Raw genomic sequence first — 17,748 nt, 5'->3', positions numbered from 1 at the left:
AATTTTATTCCAAGGAAGATTCAAATGCATGATTGCAAGTGGGAAATACGTGGAAGATGGAGACCTATTACCTTATATAATCTATCTAAAAAGTTTTATATGCTCAACTAAATCACGACCGACCATGTATGTAATTTTTGAAATTATTAGGACTATATTAGAGTACAGTGAATAAACCATAGTTAGTTAATATATAAACTATGGTTTATTCACTATACTCTAATAGAAATAGTTATGATTAGTGTCGTTAATTAGCATAAAACTCAAACTAATACTTTGATCCTTTGATGTGTGCAACAAAACTAACATCAATCAAACTAAAGTGATCAAACAAACACAAATAATAAAACAATATAGAGGAAAAGAAGGAGAACAGGACGATGTTTGATCATGTAGTTCGGTATAAATTTGACCTATGTCTGGAGGAGAGAGATCTCTCCAATTTATCATTAAAGAGTTGTTTACAAAGAGATACAATAGCGTTCAATTACCCTTATATTTTGAGGTAATCCCGTGAATTATATCACACCTTTTGAGGTAATCCCCGGAGTGCGCCTCTCTGTCCTCTTGAAGAATTACTTGCCCTACATTAGAGCATGACACTCACAAGGTCTCCATAGTCGTGTCGCTCTGGTGCCACCATTGATTGTCTCCTCCTAGTCGTACTAGTGGAAGACCTCATCTCAAGTTGATTTTTCTCCACCTCAACTTTCAAATGCATACATCAATTATGCCTTTCACATTCAGCTCTAAGGATGATCATGAGTGTTCTTATATCCGAACCTCCAGATAGTCCTCGAGTATTCTTAACAGTCTGTCTAGGCTGATGTTTAGTTTTTAACGTATCTTCAGTTCGGCCCAAATTTGACCTACGTCTAGAGGAGAGAGATCTCTCCAATTTACTATCAATGTGTTTTTTTTGAAGAAAATTTACTATCAATGAGTTATTTACAAAGAGATACAAGGTTTTTTTTTTTTGTAAGAAAGAGATACAGGGTTTACAAAAAATTAGTTTTAAATAAGTTCTTCAAGAACAAATAATAATTTCTACCTTTTTTCCTGAATCTTTTCTGATGGCCAAGAAACTAAACGACTTCTATATCCAAGGTGTTTAGATTGTTACTCAACCCTAATACTCAATTCTTAACTTTCGATCTTCTAAAATATTTTCCTTTTGATAAACCTTCCTTTGCTTCAAATCCCCTGCTTAAACTAGATTGGAAAACAACTTTTTATGAAAACAGGTTGCAGCCACATGCACCCGCGCATGGAGACATAGCCAATAGGCTATAGAAACACTTTGCCATGCGCCTCGTGCATGGTGCTATGCATCTCGTGCACGAGAGAGAAATGCAACTCCTCATATAAGAAACATTTTTAATAATTTGATGATTATTATCGGTCAACAATGAAAAACAAAAAAAAAGAATAAAAAAACCTTACACCCGAAATGCATATAAACAAAATTCTTCTAATAATTAATAAATTAACTTATTTTGTGGTGTGGTTAATTTGATCCTAATCAAAAGTGACCCAAGAGTCTACTTAGTGCACGTACGACTTGGACAGAATTTGACAGGTTCTGCTTTAATTGATGTATTTGCACAACATTTCCATAATATATGATTCCAAAATTTTCCAATTAAATAATTTCAAACTCTTCTAGATTGTAATGTAGTAGAAGAAATATAAAGCCAAGAATAAAATGGCGTGGATCCGGGTCCCATATGTATTTTAGGTGGTAAAATAGTTGAAGGGACATTTTATTTAAAGGGAAAGTTGAAGGGACATTTGATATGCAAAAACGATGGAACCCCTAATTTGCCGATTTTCAACACTTAGTGTGAGTTATTTTGTACTAAACTCTTTAGAAGAAGAAAAATGGTGTGGTGGACTTGGTGGCAGGGGCAGATCCGCCATGAAGCATGGTGTGGCTATAGTCACACCAGTTTTTTTTTCTTCTTTCTTTTAAATAGAAACTTCTTCTTTAGCAACGGAATTTTTAGTCGAAAATCGGCCGTTACTCGTTTAACCACATTAAAAATGTATTTTTGATTCGTCCTGCCCGATGGCATAAAAGAAGTCTTCCCTTCTAAACCTGTGATTATACTTTCTTACATAGCATATAATTTCTAATTTTCTAGTTATGGTAGAATAGAATGGATCCAAGACCCTAAAAATATTGGATCCACAATAATGTTTGAGGGTAGGATTAACTACCATGTGACTTTAGACTTAAAATATATAACTAAATTTGAAAACCCCAAGCTGATATATATTATATATAGTCATTTTCAGTCCACTATAGATTCAGTGTTCATATGATCCACGTGGTATCTAAGAAATAATTAATAGTAAATCAGAAAACTTTAATCACCTTGCTAAAAAAACTTCAAGGAAATTACAAAAATGATATTTAGGAAACATTTGAATATTATTCCCTCACCTTGAATAACTCTCTATTGGAAAATAGAATAATGTATAGGATTTCCTATACTTCCTTTGAGCCCTGCCTTGTTCTGGTCATGATTCTAAAATCTCTAAAGCAAAGATCAAGCATGTAACTATACATGCAAGAACATTGAAAGACAAAATCTGCATAAGAAGAGAGATTGAAGTATTAGCTACACTAAATTAAAAACTAATTTTTTATTTGGATGCATTCGTTTAAAAAAGTGCACACCGTCAAGTACATAATTTTTTATTTGCTCTGCATGGACTTGCCCATTGAAATTGGCACTAGAGGAAATCGAACCTGAAACCTTGAGAGGAGCACACTCCAAGATCTTAAGTCAACCACCATGCCAACCTCAAATGGGTGTCAGTACATAAAAATTAATCTCAAAAGGTAATGAGAAGTTTGCTTACATTAGATTTGGATGGCACAACCATTTGTGGTAGATAACCCTGCAATCCAATGTTATAAACTGGGCTACCATCAGGATAATAAAGTCCATAGTTTCTTTCAGAAGCAGGACCAGGTTTCAAATCTTCATTAAAAAGTGCAAAAACATATACATCAATTGGAACCAATGGTTTTCCAGGAGTTCCTTGTTTTTCCTCAATTCTTCTAAGCAAATTTCCATTGTACAATTTTGCATTTTGTGGTGTAGCACCAATTTCATCGGCGTCGCCATTTGAAGGCCAACCTGTCTCAGAAACCTTAACTTCAACATTGGTATACCCTATCACTTTGATTGCAGCATAAACAGCATCAATTTGAGCATATAACATGTTATCATAATGCAAATTTGTGTTTGGATCAACCAAACCTTCATTTGGTTGAAATAATGCATAGTTTAAAGATACCTCATTAGGGTTATCTTTATATGCAAAAAAAGGGTAAGCATTAATATGAAAAGATGATTTGATTTCATCAAGAAATTCAACAATTGGTTGAATATATTGAATCAAATCTGACCTAAAAGAACCGGACGAAGGAGGGTAAGAATTATCCAAAATGTTAAAAGAATGAGCTGTTGTAACAGTAATTACTTGGTCTAATCCAAGCTTAACAAGAGAATTATGAACATTTTGCATTGAAGGTAGAAGATTCAAAATTAATTGAGTATCATTGCTATTGAATACTTCATTTCCAACAGTTATGCAATTTATTTTGGTTTGTGAAAGGTAAGGTAGAACATGATGTTGAATCCAATTTTGAGCTTTAGAAGGGTTTGTCATATTTTGTAAATGCTCATTTCCAATTCCTATAACAAATTCAACATTTGATTTTGAGAAAGCAAGTAGAACATTTGGATCAGCATCATAGAGTTTGATTCTTGTCACATTCATTGATCTTATAAGCATAGCAACTCTTGAATGAGAAGGTAGATTTCTTGCTATTTGTCCATAGTTTATTCCAAAACTTAGGCCATTGATTTGCATAAATGAATCTGAAATCATATATCAAAACATTAGAATGTTTATAATAGACAAAAAAAATATCATAATACAAAATGCTTAGTAGAGAGAAGATAAAGAATAAGGAACCTGAAATGGTGAGAAGAAAGAAAAGAAGTGATTTGAAGAAGGAAAAGGTTGTCATTATTAGTGAATCTGATCTTTGATTATAATAGGAAACAATATCTAGGCACAGAAAGTGAGGTGATGCAAAGTTGGATTAATAATGTGTGAGTGTGGCATCATGGACTTTGATGTATATATATTAAATATACTTTAATGAGGAGGAAGAGGAGGGGCAGACCAACCATGTTTTAGAGTTTGACAATTTGCTCTATGATTTTGATTACAACTTTGTTGTAGGAGTACTTTTTTATAACATAATAATAATAAACTCAAAAATTCAGAAAGAAAATTGCAGACTTCAAATTATAAAACATGTTACCCAAACCAAACTAGTTTTGTAACAAAAAGAAAAAACCAAACTAGTTTGGATTTGGTTCTGCAGTGATCTATATTGTGTGGGGGATATTTTTTCCTATAAATTGTGATGTAGAAAGGGTACTTAAAGAATTATATATTTTATGAATATCAAATATTAAGTAAAATTGTCATTGGATTCTTAAATGTGAGAAGATGTAACAATATAATCTTTAAATGTATATTTCTAAAAAAACATCCTTGGGTTTTTGTTTTTCTTTCCAAGTGAGTGTGGTCCTCAAATTTGTATTTTGTTAATTAGTTTGGTTTTTAAAAATTACCCACTTTATTTTTCACGTAATTAAATTTTTCGTTCTTCTTTAACTTAAAGTCTTATTACTTTCAATTTCTTTAAATTCAATTGTCTTTTGCATTACAAAACTCTAATTTCATAGCAACATCAATCTTAAATCATTTTCAGTCAATTTCGACCTTAAAATTTGAACATTTTTTAGATAAGGCAAGAGTGAAGATAACATCAAGGATAACTAATTTGAAGGATACTATTAGAGATATTTTTCCAAAACAACTCTAATTGTGACTCTAGCTATTAACTTGTTAAAACTCCTCCAATCGTACTAATTAAACATTTATATGTGTTTCGAATTTTGTTGATTTTCCTTAGACAAAAAATACTTGTAAGGAAATTGGCACGCACACCGGGTCAAGTTTAGAGAAACTTGCGTATTTTTAAATTATTTTTTAGAGTTATCATAAGTTTGAGTGTCTTTAAAAAACAAGTCAGTATGCAGTTTTTTTGAAAACCATGAGTCTAGGCGCAAAGGGGCACCTGCTGGAGGTGCATTGGGGACATGAACAAAGTGACTCTTTGGCACTTCCATGCGCCTGGGCGCATGAGGCAGCAACTTGGCAAGAAAATGTTATTTTTCTTCGTTTTTTGAGTGATCTTTTCTATGTTGTCATCTTGGGACTTGAGATGTTATTTTCCCACATTGTATTGCCTTCAAAAACCTTCTTGAACTCCTTTGATCTTCATTCTCTTGCCTCCATAACTCCACGTGATGTCTTGATTTGCCGATTTACATGATTTGACTCAAAACACCTAGGGAATTGCCGATTTTGGGAATAAATAGGTATAAGATTACATGAACTCAAATGATAACAATACAAAATGTCACTTAAACCATAAACAAATCCTCTAAAACATCTTTAAAATGATCTCAAAATCTACTAAAACGACTCAAAAACATAACTTAAATATCATAAAATATCATGTCATCAGCTTATGTTATTTACTAAATTATCTATGTAGGGAGACATGATTACGTGATGTCTGTCAAACCTTTTAGACTAACATTGCATATCAATTAAAATATTTTTAATTAAAATCGTTGTTATGCCCACATGTTTTATGTAATTTTGTTATTAGTAGAATAATCATATAATTAGTACAATAGAAGTCTATTTTTATATTTAATTTAATCCATCTAGTTCATGTAATTTTTACGATTATACTCTTCGTACAATTGCTTCACATGAATCAATTGCATTTTTTTTTTTTTTGAAATAGTTTCACTTTAACCTAATTAAAAAAAAGTGATCATACTATAGTTTCACTTTAATGGTCATACAATATTTATGAATTGCATTTGATCATACAATATTTATGAATTGCATTTGATCACAAAAATCATTATAAGACCATAAAAATTGATACAAATATTTGCTATTGTTAATACTGAATTTAAATATTTTTCTCACTAAATAGTTATAAGTTGTTATAAATTACTTGTCAAAAAAAAAGTTGTTATAAATTAGTTTCTAAGTACTTATTTAAAAATAGTTCAATGAGTTTTGAAATATATTTATCTAAAGGGAACATATCAAAATTTTTAACATATGTCTGAGTGAATATTTCTACAAATTTATAACAAATGAATATGTCAAATAAAATTTAAGGTTAATTGTTAAGCAATAAGAGATTTTTTTAAGGGATAAGCAACATGAGTTTGTATATATTTTTCAAATCCTGCCCTTTGTCATGAAAAATAATATATTGTATTTCTTTAAAAAAAATTAAAATATTGTAGTCTTGTTTTAATTAGTATTATAAAGTTATTAGTTTATATATTACAATTTATTGTCTAGATTTCAACATGCTATAAAAATAAAAGAAAGAGACTGTTATTATTTTTCATATCAAATATCACATTGAGACTATTACTGCAGATGTGATTTAAAATATTTTTTATTATACACTACAATGTTCAATATGAGTAAATTGCATATCAATAAAAAAAAAATCAGAAATGAAAAGAGAAAATTACTTAATTCACATTGAGAAAGAAAGTGGAAATAACAACAATAATTTATTAAATGTGAATAGGTTATAACTAACTTCAAATTCATAAGACACATGGTAAAGAAAGAGAGAAAAATCAAATAAATAACTCGACTATGGCTATCTACCTCTAAAAAATAATATTAGAACACTCTAATCTAACATCAAAATGTTTACAAACTATGTAACTTTCTCAAAAAATTACTCGTTTCTTTTTCCTCTATTATTGCTTGAGTATGGATGTTCTCTTGATTTTTGCAACATCCTTATTCTGGAAACTAAACAACTTTGGACTCACTCAACAACACAGTTTTCAAATTATTCTAATTGGCATGGTTTAATCCAAGCTCTAATTCCTTTTCCATAAATCTCCCAAGCTAGCAAATATCATCTTTTACCTAGCAGCAATTCTCGCACTTTGTTGTATTACATCTAAATTAGTGTCATAACATATATCTCTCATGATAAATTCTATGATGGAACAGATAAGCCTGAAATACACACTCAAACTTGTGTATCTTGTATCTAGAATGATGTTTATCCAATTATTGTTTTCAATAAAACTCACATGTGTGATATGATATAGCACCTAATTATTGTTTTCAAGATTGATGTTTATCCAATTATTCTAAATACGATACGGCTGCCGATACTTTAATAAAAAATTGCATTGAAATCGGTTTTGTCAATTTTCCTAATCTGAATTGGTCTTGTTCAATGTGGATGCGTTTAATGTTCAATGTCAATTCAAATTGGTTGTATTCAATGTTGAGTGCTGATTGTGACTGATTTTGTTTGTGCTTGTGGTTTTATCAATTTCCTGATCTCAATTGGTTTTTTCATTCATTTATTTTTCTAGGTTTTTATCAATTTTCAAGTGGAAAAAATTTAATTTGTCCTGATGGTTATCTAGTTTTCTAATGTTCAATGTCAAATTCTTCTTCGTAGTTTGCGAATTTATCAAGTTAATTGATTATCAAAGCAAGTATTATTTAATTGCTTATATATTTTTATTGGATGTAAAAGGGCCGATCTCAATGATAAATCTCGTCTTAGAGATCAACTACTTGAAACTACTATGTAAATTTTATCACCAAAAGCTTTGTTTTATGACTGACATTTAGATTTTGGATTTTTTTTATGGGTTTGAAAGCCTTCATATGCAGAGGTTGATTGAATTACATGACTTTTGGTAATTTGGAAAGTTGATTTAGATAGACTTATATAATGTACGATGATTGAAAAAGATGTTAGAGAGACTTTTTTATGAATTTGTGAATCTCCTTAATTATTAAGTGAACATGTGAATGTGTAGAAAAATTGATTGGATTAGATGTGAGCTTGTGACATAAGTATGATATCTATCTATTTATTTTAAGGCTAAACTCTCGTATAGAATAGATTGAGTTGTACAATCACTTTATACAAAACAAGTCAAAATCTTCAAAAGTTCTCTTTGTCTGATGAAAATACCAATGATGAGAATGTATTATCATAAAAAAAAACTCTATACATGTTGGTCCTAACGACGATGAATATCCTAAAAATGTTGAGTTTAAGAAGGAAGCTTTGAAGACTGCTCAAAAAGTAATTTCTAAGCAGAGAAAGTTAAGAAGTGTTTTTGTCTCATTTTTCTCTTTTGTATCGTCGACAAATATTTATCTCCTATTTTTCATATTTCATATACGAGTCATAGAGTAAAAGTCAATGGAAAAAATAAAGAATTGTTTTGCAAAAGGTGAGGAGAATTTAAAAAATAATAAGGTTCTGTTTGTTTAGTGGAATAAAAAGACAAAATTTAGTTTTAATATAGTTATCTCCGCGCACGCAACTTAGTTAAACCGAAAGAAACTCGTGTCATTTCATTTAAAAGTTTTTTTTTTTTTTTTTTTTATCAAACTATATTCACATTTTTTTGTTCTTTCTTTTTTCATGAAAGGTGGGAAATTTTCAAGAAGCTAAGTGGTGATATGGCGGGAAACTAAACCCATTAGCGACAACACAAATACAAATAAAACCCTAATTCCAATCCCAATTCAAACCCTAATTCCAATTATCCCAATTAGAAATCGAAGAAAAGAAAATTGACAATGGCTGAAACGGAGGAGCTTCCCAAAACTATCGTACGTCGTGTGGTGAAGGAGAAGCTTTCCACTTGCTCCGACGACGGCGACATTGCCGTTCACAAAGACGCTCTTCTTGCATTCTCCGAAAGTGCCAGAATCTTCATCCACTACCTTTCAGCTACGTAAGTGCTTGCCTTCTCTCTGAATTCCTAATTTGCGCACAAATAAGTAAAAACCCTAATTTCATAAATTTGATGTCTGAAATTCCCTTTTTGGAGGTAATTGGGGAAATTCTGTAATGGGTTTTGGCTATTGATTCATGAATGGTTTTAAAAATTGAAACTTTGGTTGTAAGGAAGGAGATGAAAATTATGGTTTATATTTTGCAGGCAATTGGAAAAAATTTACAATGGTTTTTGGGATTGATTCATGGGTGATTTTAAAAATGGGAACTTTGTAAGAAAGAGGATAAAAATTAGGGTTTGTAGTTTGGAGGCAATTGGGAAAATTTTGCAATGGGTATTGGTTATTTTGGAGGAAATTGGGGAGGTTTTGTAGAGGATTTTGGAAATTGATTCCTGGGTGATTATAAAAAAGGGAACTTTTTGAGGTAGAAGAATGTTAAAGAGTGATTGGTGTTGTTTGTATTTGCAGGGCTAATGATATATGTAGGGAGTCAAAGAGGCAGATTATCAATGCTGAAGATGTGTTCAAAGCTCTTGAAGAAACCGAGTTTGCTGAGTTTGTTGGCCCTCTAAAAGATTCTCTTGAAGGTCACTTTCACTTTCCTATGATATGAGTTTACGGAGTTTTTCAGATTAGCTGTGATTTATTTTTACCTGTTGTTAGTTTAATTTTGTTAGCTATGATATGAGCTACGGTGAATGTTGTCATTATGTATCTGTTATGGTTTTCTTCTTTTCATTGGAATAGGAGTTCAAAAAATGGTTTAAAAAACTGTAAAATTTATAATTAGGAGTAATTCCCCATTTAGTTAAAAAGGGTTGGTTATTATTGTTGGTGAAATTAGGAGTAATAGAATTGTCCATGAATTGTTGGCTAAAATGTCTGCCTTAGTTAAAAGCCTAAAACTGAGTTTGTTCTATGGTCTGTTGTGTACACTGAACCAACTCTTAAGCATGGTGGAAGATATGATCTTGCATGATGTTATGCTACACAAACAAGCGTAGTCAGCTAGTGAGTAATATTTGGTTCGTGGCTACAAAATGAAATGAGACTATTGTGGGAGTGTGTGTTTTGGATTATAGATGACACTGCTTCGTAATAGTTTGCATGAAAACTTATTTTATTTCATGAATTCATTCGCATTAGAGATATGTGTAGTTGTTTGGATCTGACTAATTCTGGCGTAACTTAGCACATGGAAGAATTCATTTATTGTGTCTGTGCGGTCTTTGGCAGACCTTAACACTTTTACTTTTTGGCCTATCAGAGTTTAGGAAGAAGAATGCTGGGAAGAAAGCGGCGGTGCCAAAAGGAAAGGGAGATGAAAAGGGAAAGGGAGATGAGGAAAAAAGGAAAAGAAAGGCAGAAGGTGAGCCATCTGATAAAGGCGATGGTGTTGATGATGACCAATGAAATGAAAGGGGTGAGGGCAATTGCATTAGTCATGAGTCACAACTGAGCCGAGACATAAAACTTTAGGTTATTTGGATATTATACATGATTCCTTATCACTTGGATGCCCGCGTACTTGTTAACTATGTATTGATGTCACAAATATAGCTTTCAGCCAAGTTTTGTATGTAAAACGCTAGCCTCCACTAACCCTGATGGAAGGAAGCTTTTAGGAAAGAATATTAAGGGTTGAACATGAGCAGTTCTTTGTGAATTGGGTATGAATGTCTGGTTTGTGAATTCGGTTATGAATGTCTCAATGCTGCAACAAATTTAAACTACTTGAGTGGTTAAGATTAGTTCATTGATAGTCCAATTCACTACAGTCAAATGATGTTAAGATATTTTGTTATATGCAATAAGTCCCTTTATTATGTAGTCTATGTATACTATGTTTGGACGAGGAACTTTTCAGAAAAATAGATAATAAAATCAGTTCTCATTCAAAAAATGTTAGTTTTTCTTTTTCCTATTAAGAGTGAAGTCTAATTTTCATACCTCTAAAAAACAATGAAATCTATATTAGTCTTCCATCAAGGACTTACATGCAAGGTTAAGGTGATGACTTGACATTGACGTCGTTTAGTATGAGACAACATGGCATTAAGGCAAAGTAAAAGGACTTTTTTGGCTCCCGCAGATCCATGTTCAACAACAAATTTGCAGTGATCGACACTTTTATGAACATCAATCCTTTTAAAAACATAATGCAATGGACATATTTTGCTGTCACTATGTATGCTACTCTTGTTTGATTATGAATTTGTTTTGGTACCATTGTGTATCATTTATCACAACACAAACAATTTATACAGAATGGTTCTGGTTTTCTAATTTCATCTTTACTTACATTTCATTCAACTTCCTTTTCAAAATAACCAAATACATCTTGAGTTTATCAATGTTAACTTCCACATCTTCACGTTTGAATTTTCACAATTTCCCTCTTTATCTGAATCTTCACTTTCATATCTCTCTCCAACCGACTAGCTAGAGAATTCTGCAAAATCAGCTCTTGGAGCTTATGATTCTATAATTCCATCCTCATACATGAAGAAGTTACAATAAGGCATGTTCTTCTGCACTAATAAACATCAACATTTAGTCTCTAATATATTACGAGAACTATATCGGTTTGTGACAATTATAAAAACTCAGTTTGGTCCCTCGCAGTCCACCTTTAGTAGTAAAAAATAGACGAATCAAAATATTTATCCATCATATTTCAAATTTGATTTTCAATGGACGAGAAGAGATGGGAAGGAACAAGATGGAAGCTGTATTCCGAATCAAAATATTTTAGAGAACTAAATTGTCCCCTTATATATTTGTTATAGGGAACAATTTATCCATCACGTTCTTGACTGTAACATGTGGTCAAAGTAATGATATGTGTAATGCTGCCACATCACGATTATCACGATTCAAAAATGCAAAAAAAAAAAATTAATAATTGTTGATAGAAGGAATAACGTCCTTTTTTTTTTATTACCAAGTCCTTTTTTTTTTTGTTAGGGATTAAAATTTGTGCTGTTTGGAGTAGAATGAAACAAGCTGGTTGAACTCTAAAAAAAATTATATTATACTCTATTCCAGCCTACACGACCAATCCAAACATCCTAGAAGAAAATGCTCTTAACAATAATATATGTACAATGCACAGGCACTACTGTTGTATGAAACATGTGAGTTGAGTTTGAAATGGTTGAATAAATGTATATCGATATGAGATCAACGTAATCAGTGTGGTTTTAATCGAATGAACATCGATATGGACATCATACGCGGCGCGAACAACGATGCGGTGACGCCTTATTATCAATTTGAAAATATTTAGTTTTGTGTATTCATCGTATCGTGATGTCAATCTCGAACATTGACTGGAACGCATTCGTTTTTGAGATACGCTTGATCCAAAATGCAGTAGACGCACGGGTCGAACACTAGTATATGTACAATGCACAGGCACAACCCTATGTAATTTCACGATTTTTAATCATTGCTCAAGGTACTCATCCATCTAAACTCTATAAGGATTTAAAAGTAAGTTAGTAACCATGCTTAACTTAGGATTTTGTAAGCCTAAAGTCGGTTTAATATCTAATCTAAATTCAGATACACTAGGCATCAAAGAATTTTTCTATTGTTGATTTCAACTCTAGAGTCAGTCAGCTGCTATATTCTCAAAATGCCGACATGTTTATTTTTTCTAGTCATGCAGGGTTGCACACAAGATTAATCTCCGGTAGCTCTTGAACCAATAATATGAACAATTACCCCAATAAATTTAGTGAATGTACACAACTCATTTTTCTATGGCAGCAAGTAGGCACGATAGACCCAAAAATCTTAAAGGTATAGGTACAAACTACTTGAGGTTTCATAACAGATACAAAAATGTCTCAATTATACGCAATTCTTCGACTGGGATAAGTCATACATTAAAACACCCCGAAATCATGAATGTAAGCAAGACTGAAACTATGGATCAATAAATATTTAATGAAAAACAATAGAGTATTACATTTCGATAAAATAATCTAGCTCGCAAAGGCATTAATAAAATTGATATTTCCCAATACATTAAAGACCATCTAATATGGGCGGTATCTGCGCCCTTGGCCACTATCATTGTTGTGCCTTCCTTTACTTGAACTGCCTGTACTCCTGTTGCCACTACCACTCCCACCACCGCCGCCGCCACTCCTGCCACCTCTTTGATGTGAATGTGGGGTGTGCGGGGTGTGCGGGGTGTGTGGGGTGTGTGGGGCGTGTGGCTGCAATCCTGGTTGTTGCCTGCAAAGGAAAACATATTCTCAGGCTCTGGATTCAAGCAACTAGGTAGAGATTAGAACTGTTTTCTTTTTCTTACAAAGCATCATTGCAACAAAATATCTGTCAATATGCTACATGTCATGAAATGACATGCAATATAAGTTCATAAATATAGAGTAACGATTCACAGTTCTACTTACAAGACATATCCGATGCGTCCATCAGCCAGAAGCATCGGCATCATGGCCATTCCACCAGGAGTTTGACCCGGTCCATACATCAAAGGCTGAGTAAAAGATACAACTCCAATCATCAGAATCTCAGATTAATATATGCTGAACGTGGGGATAAATCAATGGCATTTATTACATCGATCAACTTCTATGTAAAAATACTTGGAAGCATGATACTGACAAGTCTGATGTACATGACTACTAATGAAATTTGAAATATTTAAATGTACTCCCTCTGATCTTGTTTATAAGAGACATCGAGTATTTTTGGTTCTTCATATAATAAACAAAGTAATATTTTAAGTTTCCTTCAATACCTCTATTTTATTTGTAAGTTTAATTTTCACAAAATTCCCATTTTCCCCAGGCAAGTGAAGACATTAATAAATGGTAAGGGTATTTTTGGAAAATAAACTAGCATTATTCATTAACTAGTTTAAAGGAATTTCTGTGGTCTGTCTGATTTTGTCATATTAAACTTATAAAAAGGACCGGCGGGAGTGTTGAATATGTAAAAGAGTTATGCATGCAATAAGGCTATAATGTCACTATTTGCTAGAATGGTAATGTTATGCCAACAGTAACACAATGAAAACGGCGTAAGAGTAGCTTCGTATCTCAACAATTAAAAAATATCTAATGATTCTAATCAAAAGAGAAACGCAAAGATCACCTGAGCAAGACCAGGAGCACCATATCCTGCACCAAGTGCACCATATGGATTCCCAACCAAACCATAACCAACAGGTGGGGGATAACTTGGAAGCAATCCTTGCGTCTGTGTATTTGATACTACGGCCTTCTGATCAGCCTGTGGCTTTGCTAAAGAACACTCTAAATTTTGACCTGAAAACTTATAACAAGCCTAATCAATTTTTGCAGCAGTTAGATAACATTTGAAAATGTGAATAAATAAAAAATTCAAATGTTACCATCTAATTCATATCTTTCAGTGTTTTTTAGTGCTTTCATAGCATTTGATCTCTCTGCAAAATGTACGAAGCCGATTCTGTTCTTTTCCTGACCAGACTTTGGTGGTGGTAGAACCACCTTTGTGATCTTCCCATGGTGTTCAAAAAGCTTCTTCAACTGCTCTTGAGTCACATTCTTGGGAAGGTTCTTCACATATACTGCCTTCACCTGTTCATGCATGTTTAATAATTCAATATCTTCAATGCGTACAAAGCAATGCATCTAGGATAGAAACGGTTAGAATACTAATTCAAAAGCCAGGAACAGCAATCTAGTATCTAGATTCCATAATAATGTAGTTCATAGCTGTCAATTAGTTCTATTCTCTATTTAATCCTTGATTAACTCTAAGATGACTTAAGATGGCTTGTGTCTAAGCAAAACACAATTTCTTCCGGACACAAATTTCTCTATTGTACACACACAGCCTATCTGACAACCCAAATCTTTCCAATTTTTCAGGACTATTGTTATAAATAATGCTTTAATAACTTGAAACCTAGAAAGCAGCACTTTTCAAGTTACAGATCTTGACATTGATGTACATTAAAGAATGATTTCATGCCTCCATCATAGTTGCAGATGTCTTATTATAAAAATTATTATTGTACTAACCATTAACCATAAATATCAATACTATCAACAGAGCTTAAAATAAGGAACACATGTGAATTGAAACCTGGGATGAAGCAGAGGAATCAGAATTTTTAGGGTCAGCCCAGCTCACTGTTGGGGAATTGTCACCAAGCTTAAATGACGGGCTCATCATCTTTTGCCTTCCATATTCAGCACATTGATTATTATGATAGTCGATAAAAGCAAAGCCACGGTTATTGCTAATGTTCTTCATATCCTGAGTCAATAGAAAAAAGTAGAGTTAAATCAGAAACTGATAGAGCAGAGCCAATAACACAGAAGAAATCAATAGAAACTAGAGAATAATAGTGAATATTATTAAGTAGATGAAATAAAGAAAAGAGTTACAAGTTCCAGAGCAAAGCCTCCTCAGTAAAGTCTCTTGCTGCCGACCCTAAAAGGCTACTAACAAATAATCTAATTGCTTACCTAGAACTCCCTCTACACACTTACTTATATAGAATACTAACAAGGAGATATTATCAAATAATAACTTTACTAAGATTTATTTAGATTATATCTTTATTATATATTTCTAGTATAATATCTTTACTAAGATTTATTTAGAGAATATATTCTCTTACTCTCTCCATTGGGCTAAGGCCCATACTAAATCTTAGAGAATATATTCTCTTACTCTCTCTATTGGGCTAAGGCCCATACCTAGTATCCTATCAGAAACTCCAGATCCTGACATTGAGTACTTGCCAATGCAATTCCATAATGATAGTTCCAAGCGATTTTTTGACGATGATTCAGGCATGACCATAACAAATAATCCCTAAAAACTTTCAATTAAAAATGGAAAAGGAATGCACAAAAAGTTAATGCACACCTTGACTAGTTCAACAGCAGTAACTCCAGGTCCAATGTCAGTCACAACCTTCTTCAGGTCTTTTTCGCCCCAGCTTCTAGGAATATTACCAATAAAAAGACGATTTTTTGCTTGAGATGTAGAACATTTTATTTTCCTACCCTGAGACAATTGATCATTGACATAGTCAAGCATTGAACACATCATACTAAATTGTATTAAGAATAACTGTTTGCATTTCAAATATAAAATTTCTGTAAGATTAAAATTGCACTGAAGCTAAGTAGCTAACAACTTAAAAGGAGAAGGATCTATGGTACTAGGGAATGAAGATATCATATTACCTTAAATTCGGTATTATTCAGCTCCTCAATGGCTTTAGAAGCCAGTTCTACATTTCTATAAGTAACAAAAGCAAAGCCCTTATTCTCAGAAGCATCTTTTCCTTTCATTATTCGAACCTGTTCTCGTCAATTTTCAAGTTAATGAATGACATTGTATATTGTATATAAGTATACACAGAACAAAACAATGGCACATACATACCTGTACAACTTCCCCAATTCGCTCACAAAATTCTTTCAAATCTTCACTTTTGGCATCAAGAGGAATGCCACCAACATAGACTTCAGACTTGTGAGGAGGAAGAGAAAGAAGTTCAGCATGCTTTTTCTTCTCATCATCATCAAGGTTTTGCATGGCATCATCTTCTTCCACTTCTTCGACCTCTTCCTCCTCCTCCTCTTCCTCTTCTTCTTCCTCTTCCTCATCAGGGTCCTCCTCTTCTTCTTCCACCTCCTCTTCTATTTCTTCCACTTCCTCCTCTTCTTCTACTTCTTCATACTCAACCTCTTCTTCCATTTCTTCCTCGGGATCATTTTCCTCTTCAAGGTCAACCTTCTCATCAGATTCAACTGGCTTTTCAGGCTCAGTCTCAGATTTTGCCTTTCCCCTTGGCATCTTAAGAAACTAATTAAACAAACTTGTGAGGCAACTGTGAAGAAGGCACAGAGGCCAGAAAAAATCTTGGGGTGAAGTTTACACATATCGAAAGGACGAAACAAAAAGAACCACAGCCAAAAATGGAGTCGTTGCATCGATTGAATATCAATGGAACTATGCAACGAAATAAGACTTCTAGAGTTGCCGCGTTACGATACTAAAGGGTCAAACGATAACAAAACTAGCAGCATCGAAAGGCACAAGTCCAACAAAAAAAACAAGCAAATCGATACGAAACGAAACAATGAAGATGGTCATCAAAGTGAGATTTCAAGTCTTCAAGAGGCATTTTAGTGAGCACAAGGTCTTATATATAACACATAGTCAAATGGGTGGCAATGAAATTGTAGAATTGCAGAAGCATGAAATGCAAAAATGAATTTTTTTCATTCAAATGCAAAAGGTGAACAAACAAAGTTACAATACAAGTTTAAGCTACGAATTAGGTATTAAAGGAATGAAGAAGAAAAGGGATTGTGGGAAATCTCATTCAGAAAAAGTACCAATCTTTGCACCCTTTCCTGCCACATAAATTTACAAATATCCATTGAGATATGGTTCATTATACACTTCTACTATCTACTAACATAGTTTTTTACATGCAATTACATCAAATTAAGAGCTAAATTCATTCAATTATGCATAATTAGAGAGAGAAAGAGTACCTTTGGATAAAGGATTGAAGCTACGCAATTCAAAATTGGGCGAAAATGAAGCACAACAACGAAATCAATGGGAACCCTAATTTGATTTGGGAATTGGATTTGGATAAAGAGAAGCAAAATGAATCTTATGAACCCTAAAATTGTGTATCACTGATTCTTGCAAAAGGAAATTTTGGATGCAGCTGTAAATTGGAGTTTTTCAGGGTACACGACGAAATTACGATTACGATATGAGACAACCTGTGTCTTTGTTTTCCATGAA

The 17,748-nt window shown here is 32.9% G+C and overlaps 3 protein-coding genes across 5 annotated transcripts; 1 reads left to right on the top strand and 2 right to left on the bottom strand.

The window, feature by feature from the left end:
• Positions 1 to 2,228: 2,228 nt before the first annotated feature.
• On the bottom strand, positions 2,229 to 4,360 carry LOC25492286 (glucan endo-1,3-beta-glucosidase 14). The gene is made up of 3 exons (XM_013600371.3): positions 3,994 to 4,360; positions 2,869 to 3,896; positions 2,229 to 2,595 (listed from the first exon to the last, which is right to left on the bottom strand). The coding sequence occupies exons 1-3, from the start codon at positions 4,046 to 4,048 to the stop codon at positions 2,524 to 2,526; spliced, it is 1,155 nt and encodes a 384-aa protein (XP_013455825.1). The 5' UTR covers positions 4,049 to 4,360; the 3' UTR covers positions 2,229 to 2,523.
• A 4,251-nt stretch (positions 4,361 to 8,611) lies between these two features.
• LOC25492285 (DNA polymerase epsilon subunit 3) lies at positions 8,612 to 10,743 on the top strand. The gene is made up of 3 exons (XM_013600370.3): positions 8,612 to 8,933; positions 9,406 to 9,524; positions 10,205 to 10,743. The coding sequence occupies exons 1-3, from the start codon at positions 8,776 to 8,778 to the stop codon at positions 10,348 to 10,350; spliced, it is 423 nt and encodes a 140-aa protein (XP_013455824.1). The 5' UTR covers positions 8,612 to 8,775; the 3' UTR covers positions 10,351 to 10,743.
• Positions 10,744 to 12,738: 1,995 nt separating this feature from the next.
• On the bottom strand, positions 12,739 to 17,748 carry LOC25492284 (heterogeneous nuclear ribonucleoprotein Q). 3 transcript variants are annotated; one of them, XM_024782546.2, is made up of 9 exons: positions 17,487 to 17,748; positions 16,366 to 17,342; positions 16,164 to 16,280; positions 15,841 to 15,981; positions 15,049 to 15,222; positions 14,330 to 14,537; positions 14,071 to 14,243; positions 13,365 to 13,450; positions 12,739 to 13,185 (listed from the first exon to the last, which is right to left on the bottom strand). In XM_024782546.2, exons 2-9 carry the CDS (start codon positions 16,777 to 16,779, stop codon positions 12,984 to 12,986), a joined length of 1,515 nt encoding a protein of 504 aa, XP_024638314.1. In that variant the 5' UTR covers positions 16,780 to 17,342; positions 17,487 to 17,748; the 3' UTR covers positions 12,739 to 12,983. The 3 variants fall into 3 exon arrangements, with proteins under 3 accessions (XP_024638314.1, XP_013455822.1, XP_039689326.1); XM_013600368.3 differs by having other exon boundaries at positions 16,366 to 16,788; positions 17,487 to 17,747; XM_039833392.1 differs by having other exon boundaries at positions 16,366 to 16,791; positions 17,491 to 17,747.

Source organism: Medicago truncatula, chromosome 4 (genome assembly GCF_003473485.1).
Source record: "Medicago truncatula cultivar Jemalong A17 chromosome 4, MtrunA17r5.0-ANR, whole genome shotgun sequence".
Lineage (NCBI taxonomy): Eukaryota > Viridiplantae > Streptophyta > Magnoliopsida > Fabales > Fabaceae > Medicago > Medicago truncatula.
Note: the sequence above shows the minus strand (reverse complement) of the source record. Positions and strands in the feature narration are given on the sequence as shown.